This window comes from Ictidomys tridecemlineatus, chromosome 10 (assembly GCF_052094955.1).
Source record: "Ictidomys tridecemlineatus isolate mIctTri1 chromosome 10, mIctTri1.hap1, whole genome shotgun sequence".
Classification (NCBI taxonomy): Eukaryota; Metazoa; Chordata; class Mammalia; order Rodentia; family Sciuridae; genus Ictidomys; species Ictidomys tridecemlineatus.
The window spans coordinates 63,466,034-63,480,201 of NC_135486.1; the positions used below are offsets into that span (position 1 = coordinate 63,466,034).

The 14,168-nt window shown below is 43.0% G+C and overlaps 1 protein-coding gene across 4 annotated transcripts in view; it reads left to right on the forward strand.

Annotated features, from left to right (window-relative positions):
• Window positions 1-14,168, forward strand: part of Actn2 (actinin alpha 2) — a 59,789-nt gene that overhangs the window by 20,806 nt on the left and 24,815 nt on the right. For 2 of the 4 annotated variants that reach the window (XM_005320350.4, XM_078023100.1), the window contains exons 2-7: window positions 1,954-2,068; window positions 3,060-3,179; window positions 3,750-3,836; window positions 7,679-7,766; window positions 9,257-9,335; window positions 12,073-12,154. In XM_005320350.4, coding sequence (XP_005320407.1) covers window positions 1,954-2,068; window positions 3,060-3,179; window positions 3,750-3,836; window positions 7,679-7,766; window positions 9,257-9,335; window positions 12,073-12,154 — 571 coding nt within the window. Of the gene's footprint in view, window positions 1-1,953; window positions 2,069-3,059; window positions 3,180-3,749; window positions 3,837-7,678; window positions 7,767-9,256; window positions 9,336-12,072; window positions 12,155-14,168 lie in introns of those variants that run through there. The other 2 variants (XM_078023098.1, XM_078023099.1) reach the window with 2 other exon arrangements.

Below are 14,168 nucleotides of genomic sequence, written 5' to 3' on the forward strand. Positions count from 1 at the left end.
CTTTTTATTACAACCTGCTATCCTCTTGCCTTTCTCATAAGACCAGGTATATAATCAGTCTCAATATTGTCAATTCATAAAACATCCAGTATGGAAAATGGAGCCTGTTTTTTCACTGTAAGAACTCGGTGATCTGGAAATAATGCAGGTGTCCATCCATAGGGAGCCTGTTACATGAAATGTGTTACAGTAGTGTGGGATACGAGGCAGCTGCAGATAGGAGCCATCTGTACTGATAATGGAACAGTCTCCACACCATACTTTTAAGTGGATAAAAACAAGATGCAACACTATATTTGAAGGGACTCAAAATGTGTATGTGCACAGATAGCATACAGAAGCAATGGATGCCCTTTGCTCCCTCTGGGGCACTAGATTGCTGGGGAACAAGGGTGAGAGGAAGGATTTTCACTTAATACCCTTCTGTTCCACTTGAGATTTGAACCAATAAAATGTTTTATCTATGTGGAGAGTAAATGCATAAAATTAGTATTTAAACAAGTAAGTGGTGGAGGCTTACAGTAATCTTATCTTCAGAAAATAGCCTTTGCTCTCTAGAACAGTGCTGTCCAGTAGAATTTTCTGTGATGGTGGGAATGTTCTATAGCTAAACTATCCCACAAGCGACCCTGAAGGCTTGAAAGATGGCTTGTGCAACATGGAGCTATATTTTTAATTTCATTTCATTTTAATTAACTAAAATTTGCATATCCACTTGTGAGTGCCTGCCACATTGATTGGGGATGAATCTGGAGCATCTCCCCTGCTTAGACCCAATTAAAGCTCCGATGTGTCTCAGGAAACTCACTCCATTAGGCTCTCAGGGCAAAGTTTATTACTATAAACCCAATAAAATGCCTACATTTTCTTTTTGCCCTTGAATTGAACATTACCATGTATTTCTTGAAATGAATGACTATTAGATGTGAAAATCTCTTTATTACCCAGGAAAGTCATTTTTGTGAATACTTTTGACTTTTTCCTTATCTTACTTGGAAGCAGCCTATTTTTTAAGAGGTTGATTTTCTCCTCTTGAGCAGAGAACCCTATTTATTTCCCCTCCTTCCTTCCCCCAAGCTTAGTGTGCCAGGCACTTTGTTCCTGTGCCTAGCAGCTGTCAGGAGACAAGGGGACAGTTTGCATTCTTAGCCAGCAGCTGCTAGAAGCATTCCTAATCTGGTTTTGGCAGGAAAAAGTACACAAGTTGAAGCCAAGTTAAAAGAAACTGAAAAATAAACAGAATGACTTTGGATGCCCCCAATATATAGTCCATTTTCTGCTGTAGGTTACCCTGGTAATTGTTAACAATGACTGGACTGGAAGCCCTTCTCGGGCAGGGCTCTTCTAGTCATGTTTGAAATCTAGGATCTAGCTCAGGGCCTGGGATATGCTCCTAGAAGGAGTACTGTTACTTTTTAAATGATAAGCTGTACTACAAATTCATTTAATTGAGTTAAGAGCTTTAAACTGTTGCTTATCCAAGATAGACTGTTCATAATTAGTGACTATGGTTGTCTCCTCCCCCTCTCCTTTCTGTCACACAATGTTGCCTACCCTCTGCTCTAAAGAAAGACATTTGAACATTACTTCAATATTATTTATGCATCTATTCTGCAAGCAAGCTTATTTTTGCTGTATACAAGGAATAAAGCACATCCCAATTAGTAGTCCCTTTCTTACAAAGAAAGAGATTTTTCAAGGTGAAGGTGTAGGTGTAAACAGGGGCCTTTTTGATGTGAGGCAGAAAATCCTCGAGTCAGAATAGCAAATGAGTTGTTGTTCATTAGGAAGAAATTTTACTAAAATCTTACTCTTGGGTTTCTAGTTCTTTTCATCAAATTCTTTGTTTTGTGAAAGGCCCAGGCCCTGCAGACTCTTGGGCCCTTTGAGGTGTGGCGGATGTGGAATGTCAGCTAGGGTCCTGTGTTCAGCTGTGTCTGATTTTCGTTGCAGACCTTCACAGCCTGGTGCAACTCCCACCTGCGGAAAGCCGGCACTCAGATTGAAAACATCGAGGAGGACTTCAGGAATGGCCTCAAGCTCATGCTGCTTTTGGAAGTCATCTCAGGTTGGTGTACACACCCCACCAGTCCTATACTTTAATGTGTAATCACTAGGTAAACATCTCTTTTAAAAGATGATCACAGCAGAAGTTTCCTTTGAACTTGGCTGAGCAAGAACATGGTATTCTGGCAAAGGAACCTTTCCAAAGAGCAATCTGTCTGAAGTAATTTTTTTTGTTGTTGTTGTTCAAAAAAAAGGGAGAGAATTCTGTTTAAAATGGACTGATTAAAAATAATGTTTATGCAATCCTCCTTGAAACAAAGTAAGAGAAGAAAATTGACATTTATGTGACTGCCCTCTCCCTTCTAGTCCAGCTAGCATGCATTCCAGAAGTCATGTCCTAGCCAGAACACTCATATGTATGTTAGCATGGCTCTGAATGTGTGAGTTGAGATCCCGTGCATCTGATTGCCTAGTTTCACTTGGCTGGTCTAGACTTGGACTAGATGTAGCACCCTTGGAGGGGTGTGACTGGGAAGGAGGATGGCAAGTCTACCCTGGTCTATATATCTTCATAACCAGGTGTCTAAGGCGAGTCCTGGCAGCCACCTCTGAGATTTGAACTAGGCCACCCAACTTCCTCTAACAGATAGCCAGCAACTGCGAATGCTCTAGGGACATGAATTGGCTTCTCTCTTTACACATGTGAAGGTTGGTTTATAGGCCAAACAAGACTCTTCCAGCAGATCCTTAATACTATGACTCCCTGCTGGTCTTCTTAGCTCTGGGCTGGGCGTTTCCTCTACCCTGTAATTTAGAGAAACTGGGAAAGTGTCACACACACTCAAGTGATCGTTTCTGCTTAAGGAACGCCTGGACTCTGCATTTTGGCATCTTGGGTTTTTTTGGTTTGTTTTTTGAGATGGGGCCTCACTATGTTGCCCAGGCTGGTCTTAAGGCCCTGGGCTCAAATGATCCTCAGGGCTCTGAGTTTGGGCATCTTCATTCTGTACCAAGGGTAACTCTGGCCCTACTGTGCTCCCTTTATCCTACAGGGGAAAGGCTGCCCAAACCTGACCGGGGCAAAATGCGGTTCCACAAGATTGCGAACGTCAATAAGGCTTTGGATTACATAGCCAGCAAAGGGGTGAAACTGGTGTCCATCGGGGCTGAAGGTGAGAGGGCCTGGGCCATTCCTGCCACTGACCTCAGTGTGAATTCTCTCTTCCCTCCCACAGTGTTAGAGTCAAATATAGCATCACATCTTCTTCAAACCCATTACAGGAGTGAGAAAGAATCCACACATCCCTATTACTCATAATGAGAACTAATTACTAGGAAGGATGTGGCCTCCTGGCTCTCAGTGGGAGATTGGGAATCCACAGAGTCCAGCAGGAGCTGGGACTGGCGGCACCTCATTACACACAGCCTAGAAGAAGGATTTGGTAGAGATGAGGCTGTATGCTCGGAATTTGATGATTTTAAACCTTAGTTTGTATAGTTGTAAAGCTTTGGAAACTCCTGAATGTTTTTCATGATAATGTATGCAAGATTTGTATTTATTATTAACACAGAATTCATTTAAACTGGAGACACTTGGTAATGAATACCACTTTTATGATCAGAAACACTGTAATGCTTATAAAACATATGCTGGTCTTTCCATATGAATGTCTCCCTTTAGCTCTGAAGGAGTGAGCTGTGTCCTGGGTGGGTTCTCTTGTTGACTTTCTTCTCACCTGCAGAGATTGTTGACGGCAATGTGAAGATGACCCTGGGTATGATCTGGACCATCATCCTTCGCTTTGCCATTCAGGACATTTCAGTTGAAGGTAAACTGTGGCTAGAAAAAAATGTGGCTAAAAGTCTAGACCTGTATGGTGGGAATCTAGGTTGCAGATTAAAATTTAAATAGATACAGTGACATTCTCAATAGTCACATGGGTGAATAAAGGGCATGTATGTTGCATTTTCGTCAGTTTTATATTTGTGTAGGGAACGACCCTGGCAGTACTGTTCTGCTCAGGAGGGTGGAATCATTTTGGAAAAGATGAGCACATGTTCATTGCAGAATTTTTTTTAAATGAGCATTTGTTGATCTTTTTTTTTTTTTTTTTTTTTTTTTTTTTTTTTTTTTTTTTTTACTATTTATTCTAGTAAAATCACAATGATGGCAGAGTTCTGCTTAGTTTTTGTGTGTGTGCGTGTTGGGGATTGACCCCAGTGTCTTGCACATACTAAGCTAGGGCTCTATCACTGGGCCACACTCCCAGTCCCCAGTGGCAGAGTTCTTTAAGCTTATACCTGTTAACACTATTTTTTAAGGTGGAAAAAAAAAATTACAGTTGTGTTTGTTATCTTCTTCTCTCCTTCCCTCTCTCACTTCACCCCTCCCCCTTTCTTTCTTTGAACAAAACCTGTTATCACTGTCTTTGGCCTAGGAGCCATTTATCATTATAATATCATCTTAAGTATCTTAAGTATCTTACCCCATTGTACTCTCAAAGAGCTAGATAAATTGATTATTGTTGAAAAATCAAGTGTCAAACTGAGATTCCTAAAATTAGCACTTAGCCTTTTCAGCCCTTAAACCACAACATATGTGAGCTCTGTAACCTCACTGAGAATCAGATGCCTGGTGGTGAGGGAGGCATTGTCTGCCTTCTGCCCAGCCCAGACTTAGAAAGACAAACCTTAAGAACCAGCAGTTTCCCAGTGACCTTTCCCAGTAACCTGAAGCCTGCAGTGTTTGCCCTAAAGGCAATTTTAAATCACTTAGATTATTTCCTTTTAGCACCAGAGACCCATTTATGTCATCTAAAATCAAACAAGGATATAATGACAATAAAATCTCAATTCAGGTTCAGGAATGACCACCAGCCAGTGTTGATAAATAGCCTGAATTTGAAAACTTCTACATGAGGTAGTTTTATCATAAAGTATATTCCTTCGCTGATGAAAATAAGACATTTCCTAAAAGTTTTTGCTTTATTAAAAAACATTATTTGGTGATAATTTTGTCAGGTATTATATACTTTTAAAATTTAAATGTTTAAACAGTTGAACCTATTCTAAAAACCAATTGTTATTTTTAAACTTTTTGTTCACACTGTTGGAATATCTGGGCTAGCAAATCCTTTTTTGTTTGTTTGTTTGTTTGATGGGAGAGGGTATGCATTTAATCGCTGAGCCTCATCCCCAGCCCTATTTTGTATTTTATTTACCGACAAGGGCTCACTGAGTTGCTTAGTACCTCGCATTGCTGAGGTGGCTTTGAACTTGCTATCTTCCTGCCTTAGCCTCCCAAGCCACTGGGATTACAGGCGTGTGCAACTGTGCCCAGCCGCAAATTCTTTTTCACCAAATATTTTAGGGTGAATTTAACCTCAGATTTTTTTTCTGATTGATTACCAATTTTAAACTTATTATAATATGAATTTAAAACTTAATTTTATTATTTCAGGTGAATGGTATGTTCCCCTAGAGTTTTCCCAAAATAATTATTTACATGCCCCAAATAAAATAGTCAAATCACAGGTGTTTTTTTGTTTGTTTGTTTCTTTGGTACCAGGAATTGAATCCAGGGACACTGAACCACTGAACCACATCCCAGCTCTTTTTATTTTTTTATTTTGAGATGGGTCCTCACTTAAGTTACTTAGGGCCTCACTAAATTGCTGAGGTGACTTTGAATTTGCAATACTTCTGCCTCAGCCTCCTGTGCTGCTGAGATTACAAATCAAATTATAAAATGCTAAAATAAAAGAATACAGTAATATGTTCTTCACAAGATTAAGAATTGAACATTAAAAAGTAGTCATGGGCTGGGGATGTGGCTCAAGCAATAGCGCGCTCGCCCGAATTTGATCCTCAGCACCACATACAAAAAACAAAGATGTTGTGTCCGCCGAAAACTAAAAAATAAATATTAAAATTCTCTCTCTCTCTCTTAAAAAAAAAAAGTAGTCATTTCATGCTGGGTGCTATGGTGTATGCCTATAATCCCAGCAGCTTGGGAAGCTGAGGCAGGAGGATCATGAGTTCAAAGCCAGCTCCTGAAATCTAGCAAGGTCCTAAGCAACTCAGCAAGACTCCGTCTCAAAAAAAAAAAAAGGGTAGGGATATGGCTCAATGGTTAAGTGCCCTTGGGTTCAATCTTGGTACCAATAAATAAATAAAATTAAAAATAAAAAGTAGTCATTTCATGAGCGGAGTACCTGAGTCTCTTCCAGGAGATGTTCTTTTAGTATCCAACACAGTGCATAATATTGGTTTGCTAACATTTTATTTGTCTTAGTTTTATGAAGTAATTTTTAATTTCAGTAAGTCTGTGGAAAATCATCTTTGTTTTTAATGATATATTTTAGATAGAAAAAGATACTGTTATTAGAACTAAATTTTGGAGGGAGCCAGTTTCTTTCAACAGAATGATGGGTGGCCTCTTCCAAGAAAGTAAAGGAGAGGTAGGGGACGGAAGGTGCCAGCACTCGTCCACAGAAGAAGTGCCTGAGATTGCTGGGGATGCCTGGCAGGGCAAGGGAGGCAGCAGGGGTGGCTGACATACTCCAGCCTCCTGGAGTTCTGGGCATGAAGGGCAGGGTGGAGGCGTGGAGAGGCACACGCTTGCTGTGTGGTCCTGAGGTTGGTGCCACTGGGGCCTTCTCCACTCCATCTCCCCATCATCGTCACTGCCTGGAGCTACTGTGGGGAAGCGGCTTGGGTGTCACAGTGGGCAAGCATAGCTCATGCAGGGGCTGTTGCTGGTGAACCAGTGGCCTGTCCTGTTGTGCCCTCAGGTGGTCATCAGCACATTATCATGGGTGCTGACGAGTTTTATAACTTAGTCAAAACTCAAGTGACCAAACTGGTCATTTATCAGTAACACTCTGGATTATAAAATCACTGGGAGTAAATTTAAAACATAGTGGCCTCTGAGAATTCCCTTTACCTAAGAGTATGGATTATAAATGAGATGGATAGGTTAGTTGTTCTGTAAGTTTGTGGGAGTTGTGTTTCAGGTTGCTTCATTTATTTATGCTTTTTGGAATTGTGTGCATAAACATTTAGCCAGTGCAGAGAATTAGGTGGCCCCATCAGACTCCCTTCCCCAAAGATTGTTCCCATATCTAGCTTTCCTGGTATTTAAAGGATGCAGTCAGTTGAGAAGCAGGGGTCGGCCTGCGGCATCCTGGTCTCCACAGCCTGCCTTTTCACATTGGACAGTCTCTAGTCCAGAGTAATTGACATCCCCAGTGTGCAAGGCACCACCAGCCTGCTGGGTGGGGTCAAGGGGAAGGTCCCCTTGGTGTATTCATTCGGAGGGAAGACTAACATCTTGCCAAGTGAAGCCTGCTTGTCATCTGACCTATCAGGAACTCCACATATTTTTTTCAATTATCTTAATTTAATTTTAAAGAAGTCTGGCTTTGGTGTTTTTTTATGCTATAATCTTTGGCCACTCCTGCATTGTCCTTTTGAAGACTCTTACAAGTCTTCAGAAGCTTGTCCCGAGGATTGGGGTTCCAGCTTCATCTGCTAGCAGAGACAGGGAGAAGAGCTGCTTTGTTGGTGAGTGGCCTCCTGGAAGGTCTCTTACAAAAGCAAGTAGGAGCTGGGTGAACTAAACAATGAGTCCTTCCTATGGACATTTTTTTTTTCTTGGTTATTGTTATAGAAACATCTGCCAAAGAAGGGCTGCTGCTTTGGTGTCAGAGGAAAACAGCTCCTTATAGAAATGTGAACATTCAGAACTTCCACACCAGGTAAGCACAGGGCCTCGAGATCTTTCCCTGCTCACTGGAATCCACCGCAGCTGGGAGAAACCATGTTTGTTTACTCTGGGGTTTCCCTCCTCCTGCCTGGAGTTTTGTGTATGGAGAAAAACCATGGTATAGAACTCTTGATGCTCAGGCTCTCCCAGGGGAGAAGGTTCAGTGGAGGTGTGGGATGCTCATAAGGCAGCCCTGTTGACAACCAAAGGGCCAGCAGTGCCAGAATTTGGGGCACGAGAATGCGCCTCAGTTTGGCTTCACCTGCTGCTGGGAGAAGGCAGTAGGATTGATGGTCACTTGTCAGTGACAGGTGAGATCCTGGTAGACTTGCTGCACTCTGATCCTTCAGACCTGGTCATCAGCTTTGCTCCTCCAAGATTCAAAAGAAGTAGGAAAATCACTTCTGAAAAATCACAGGGAACGAAATGAGTGAAGTGCTGACATAATCCGTGATCAGGATTCATGCTTGCTGCGGTCTTCTGTCTCTTGCATATTTGTCATCACATGGACATGGAGATTTGGTTGTATACTCACCCTTCGGAGTGTGGGTTACTCTCAAATACAAAAGGGTCTGTGGATAGTGGGAAAGAGGAAGGACCAAGATGGGCCACAAGGACCGATTGGAAGGTTCTTATAGCTTAACAGATATCTCAAGAGTGCCTGCCTGTTATAAGCACTGAACCAGCCAGGCCTTCAGAACACAGAAGGGGAAATGCTGCCCTGTCCCCACTGGATGCTGTTTGGCAGATGATAGGAGCCAGGCAGGGCTGGGGCCTTTTGCCAGAGCCCCAGACTTGCTTCTACTCACCTTCTTGCTTGTTTTCCACTGACCCTAGGTTGTCACAAGCCCTTTAGCAACAAGGCCTGGAGGCTCCCACCAGAGTCTCCTTCCACTCCCAAACCTTTGGGCACAGAGCTCTGTACCCTGCCAGCCTTCACTGACCCTGCTGTCACCTGCACATGCCAAGCTTGGCGTTGGCTAAGGAGTGATCAGTGTTGGTGTCTATGGGAAATAGCCTGGAGATCAAAATCTGCCCTGTTCCTGGTGGCTTTTGAAGTGTCCCTGAACTCAGTGGGAAGATCCCTGGACATGTTCGGAGTAGAGTTTCCCAGGGGTTCTTATTTGGCAGCCCAAGGCTAAGGACCAAAATGGAGAATGAGGAGAGGAAAGCTGGGACAGGAAGGGCAGGCACAGCACAAAGGCATCTCCCTTGTGCCATGGTCTGCGCCATGGAAACAAGGCAGGACCCTGGCAAGTCCTTGTCATTGAAAACGGAAAGAAGAGGACCAGGTGGCAGTGTTTATTGCCCCCAGGAAGAGATGGGTGTGCAAAGGACTACCAACCTACTGGGTAGGGTCAAGGGGAAGGTCCCTTCGGTGTATTCAGTCGGAGGGAAGACCAGCATCTTGCCAAGCGGAGCCTGCTTGTTGCTTTCTCTCCTTTAACCATGTTCCTCTTCTCCCCCATGTTGGTTGTGAAGCTGGAAAGATGGCCTTGGACTCTGTGCCCTCATCCACAGACACCGGCCTGACCTCATTGACTACTCAAAGCTTAACAAGGTCATTCTGGGTTGGCCCAGCATGCAGTGTCCCCTCCCTTGTGCTCAGCATGTGATTCTGAGAATGAGCACATCAGCACTAACTAGAACAGACCCCGTGCTGCTACAAGACCCGCCCTGGACAAGCACGCCCTCCCAGCCAGCCTTCCTGGGAGGCCATAGAAGGCAGCCAGGAGCATGCTTGTCTGCCATAGAGGACGACACCAAAAGCCAGGCCAAGCCAGGCCTCCAGGCCCCCACCAAAATACAGCTTATGATTGGTTGGACTTCCTGGGAAGGTGTCATCCATGTTTCTTAAAGATTTTATGTTCCTGGAGTATAAAAAATGAGTATTGAAGCCTATATATATATATATATATATATATATATATATATATATATATTTTTTTTTTTTTTTTTTTTTTTTTTTTTTTTGGCAAAGGACTTTCAAATACTCCAAGCCTTTTAAAATTCCCTTTGCCTTTCTGAGGATTTAGTGGCAGGAATATTTACTCAATTAATTAACTTGTTTCTTGCACAAAGGATACTTCCTATCTCACTATTGATACATGGTATTAGTTAGAAAAGTTTTGGGATTTTTGTTTTGTTTTGCTTGTTTTAGACAATTGGACTTAGAAAACTAATTCTCTCTTTGAGCCTAAAGTTTAGTGTGTCTAAGTTGTAGGTTCCTTTTCTAAATCATTCTTTAAGAACAGTTTGCCGTGTGACTAGCAATGCAAAAAGAAGTCAGGGCCCTGTCCAGATGCATGGTGTGTGCTGCTTTAGAAATAACGTCTGGAGGCTAGCATGGCCACCCCTGCTGGCCACTCCCAGCGGAAGTCTCAGCTCAGATCCCCCTGGGTGCTGGTGTGCTTAACTGGTGTGTTGTGTGTTTGGGTGTGGAATCTGCCCTGCTGCATGCTGTACTCACCTGTGTGGCACGGATGGTTGACAGAAGGGTCCTGGCTTCCCACCTCTTGTTAGTTATTGCTTGCCCACTTACCCTTTCCCCAGCCTGTCTCCATGGTCTCAGGGAAACACATGAGGAGTTCACTTACATCCTGGATTCAGACTACATTGCTGTAGTAGAAAATGGAGCTTCCCCCAGCTCCTCAATGTGCATATTACCCCAAGTTCCCTTGACACATTTTAATCATATGGACAAGTTACATTTTTCCCATAAATCTCTGTTACATTAGCAAAATGAAAAATCTGCACTAGACTCAGTTGTACTAGATAGGCTCATTATAAACTAGCATTTTATAATGGTCAGTGTTTGTTATGAAAGGTCTGTAGACTTGTGGTGATTGGCCATTTGCAATGGATGGAAAGTGATAGTAAATGACGGCAGCTAATCCTTTACATGGTGTGAGATCAGAGCCTGTTAGATATGGATGCATATGTGTACTCACATGTATGTGTGTAGATACAATCACACACTTTTCTTCATGCCTCACTCTAAACTTGGTGCTTTTAAGAAACTCAAATGGCCTGAGGCCATTTGGACAATAGCTGAGCTAACTACTCAATAGCTGCATGTTCTCTCTTTATGTTACAGTCCAGATGAGACAGATTTTACAGACATTACTCTGTTTTTGGTACCAAAATCTTTCTTTGGAAAAAGAAAGAAAGAAACTTGTATGCTGTAGTTGGCTTCATAAGCACATCCATTCAATACGCTGGTGAGATTCACTACATGGATCTGCTGACAGCCAAGTACTTACATACTGTATTAAAACCATACTTAGTTAACTTACTTTTTTGCTTAAAATAATCGTCTACTGTATGGGACCCGGAAGCTGACATGTGTTTTTAAACTCGGCACTTTTCAAATACCCTATTAAAATGATTGTGCTCCTCGCAAAGCATCACAATTCCTAAAATGTTCAAACAACTTTGCTGTTAATATTGATGACAGTCATTCTTGCGTAATTGAGTAACAGCACTGCTTTTCATTTTGATTTTTCTATTTTAACCCCATCCATTTCAGACATATAGGTTAATTCCTTAATAGATCAGAACAATACCTCAAGTCTTTTAGTTTTTCAGTGTTTCAGTTCTACACCTCAGATTAAATTTATTTTGTAATACATATTTAACCAATTTCACAATGAAAGATACATGTAGTCTTTAGAAAACATTTCTTCACAAATTCACAGTTTTTAAGATTTTGTAGTTTTTTTTAGGATTTGACTTCATAAAAACATGATTTTTGTTCTTCACAGCTGCCTGTAGCCTCTTTTGTGAACTTACAGTCTCACCCAGCTCCACCTCCTGCAGCCCTCACCCCCCTGCCCTCCACCAGTCACCCCTCCACCCTCACCCCTCTGCCTTCTGCCCTCACCCCCCTCTCTGTAATTTTTCAAACCAATCTGTTGGAGTAAACTTTCTCCAAGACCACTCTGCAGATCTGGAAGATGTGTCTTCCATGGTTCCTTTAAGCAAGATGGAAATTGTGTGGCTCGCAGGCTGGAACACATGCTCTCAAGTGCCATTCATTCTTCTCAGTGGGGAGATTCCTGACAGCCTACCCCTTGCGCTTGCATGGTGTGCAGTGCAGTGTGCATGGGTCCTGTGGTTTCTGTGACTTCGCTATTTCTTGCTGTTTTCAAGGCAGTGGGGGAAAGGCGAGAGGGACAGTCCTGTAGGGTAGTGTCACGTGTGGGTTGCGCAGCCCTCCCCAAGGTGAGGGGAAAAGAGGCACTGTCCCTGAGTTCTGCTTCAGTATTTTAAAGAGCTGGCTGTGTTGTTTTGTGCAGGATGACCCCATAGGAAACATTAACCTGGCCATGGAGATCGCAGAGAAGCACTTGGACATCCCCAAGATGCTGGATGCTGAAGGTGAGCTGGGAGTGTGTCTGCGGAGTTCTAGAGGACCCCTGGATTCCAGCACAGTGGCTCTGCAGGGGACCTTGCAGAGCTTTATGCTAAGTTACACTGGAAGTTCTTGTGATTCCTGACAGACTTCTGTTCCTAGGCACATGAGTATTAGAGTTTTACATTTAACTTTTTCATATGTATGTATTTAAACCCTGCTCAAAAACAAGCCAGCATAATTACAGTGAAAGGATTTGGCACAAAGTTCAGCTTTAGCTCAGAAAACAGAATGCTTTATCATTTTTTAAAAAAGACTTTTTGCATTTATTTTTTCCAACAACATAATGCATTTTCCTTAACCACATAGAGATAAGTTTAGCAAATAAATCTCTCTGTGACATATAAGCGGGGCGGGGGGAACCCGTCCTTGTAACTAGCTAGAAGTTGCAGAATTAAGTATGGAGCATTCAGCCATCGGTTTACCAGCCAGACCTTCACATCTCATTTTTAACTAAACTAAATTGTTTTGTTGAATCTGGAACAACATGATGAGTTCATGTGAGCTGTGCCTGTGGCACCTCTTTCCAGAACAGACTTGAGGAAACTTCATTTTGTCCATCCGTGGGTCAACTACTGTTCAGTAGACACTGACCAGGCTCTTAGAATGAGAAAGGCCCTCTGCTGGGTATCTGGAGGCGAGGGAGAAGTTCAAGCCCCAGAGTCATACTCAGACTTCACTATGTTGTTATTTTTTTATTCCCTAATCGTTCATTGCTTTGGAAAAGTAAGGAACTTGATTACAGTTAATAGCAGCTTCCATTTTTCCTTATTTTGGTGATTGCTAGGGCTGTTACAAGAAGTAACTACAAACTGAGTGGCTTAAAATAAGGAGAGATTCTTCCTATTCATAACTCTGGAGTCTAAGTCTAAAATCAAGGTGTTGGTGGAATTCCCAGACAGTCCTTGGCTTGTGGAAGTGTCAGCCCAGTCCCTGCCCTGGTCTTCACATGGCCTTCTCCTGTGTCTGTCCTTGTATAAGGACATTGGTTGGAGTCAGGCCCTCCCAGCTACAGAATGCCCTTACCTTCCCTGGATCCCATCTGTAGAGATTCTCCTTCCAAACAAGGTCATGTTTGCGATGCTGGAGGGTAGGACTTCAGCATGTCTTTTGGGGTGACGTACTTCAACCCATGATTGTGGTCTTTCAATCAGGACTTCACTGTTGACCACTTATTAAACTCATTTCTGATGCTAACACTTGAATGCACTCTTCAGAATTCTACTTAGTTTTTTTAAAAATTCTTCAGAGGTAGAGAGTCAATATAACAATGAAGTAAGACAGCAGATTTCTTTCTGCTCTTTGTCCCTCTGCCCCCTCCAAAATAAGTTCCTCTTTGTGTGATTTTTCCTTTGGCTTCTCCTGTGAGAATAACTACCTGGAGTTCCTAAGGTGATAGCCAGGACACATCAGCAAAGCCACCTTCTGGCTCATTGATACCTCCCTGGCACCCTGAATTGAGGCAGGTCTCAGTTCTCCTCATCACTGACCAGTTGTTGGTTCTGCCACTGCCCTTGCTCTGGGCCTGCCCATACTCTCTCTTGCTTCTTGTCTTGGTCTCTGGCTCCTGGCCTGGGTAACTGTCCACTTCATGTGTCCCTTGTGGCTGATGGGAAAGGTGCCACTGTAGTCTTCTTCCTCCTTGTCTTTCATTCCTTTTTTCCATCTTTCCTTTCTAATGGATCAGAAGAATGCTCCTGCATTATTGTCCTTATGGATTATTACTCAGGGTCTCTGCAGGCCAGCAGTGTGGAAGGGTGCAGAGGCCTGGGTAGAGAGCATGTTCTGCTAAAATCCGACTGATGGAAGGACCCCACGCGGTGCCCTTTGTTCTTTGCTTTGACCCATGGGGCTCTTCCATGCAATGGCAGGTCCAGGTCTCCTCCTCCCAGCTCGTTAGTGCCTCTTGGAAGACCTTGACTTTCCACTGCCACTGTTGCCTTACATTTTGTTACTTGTGTTGGTCTCTGAACCCGGGAA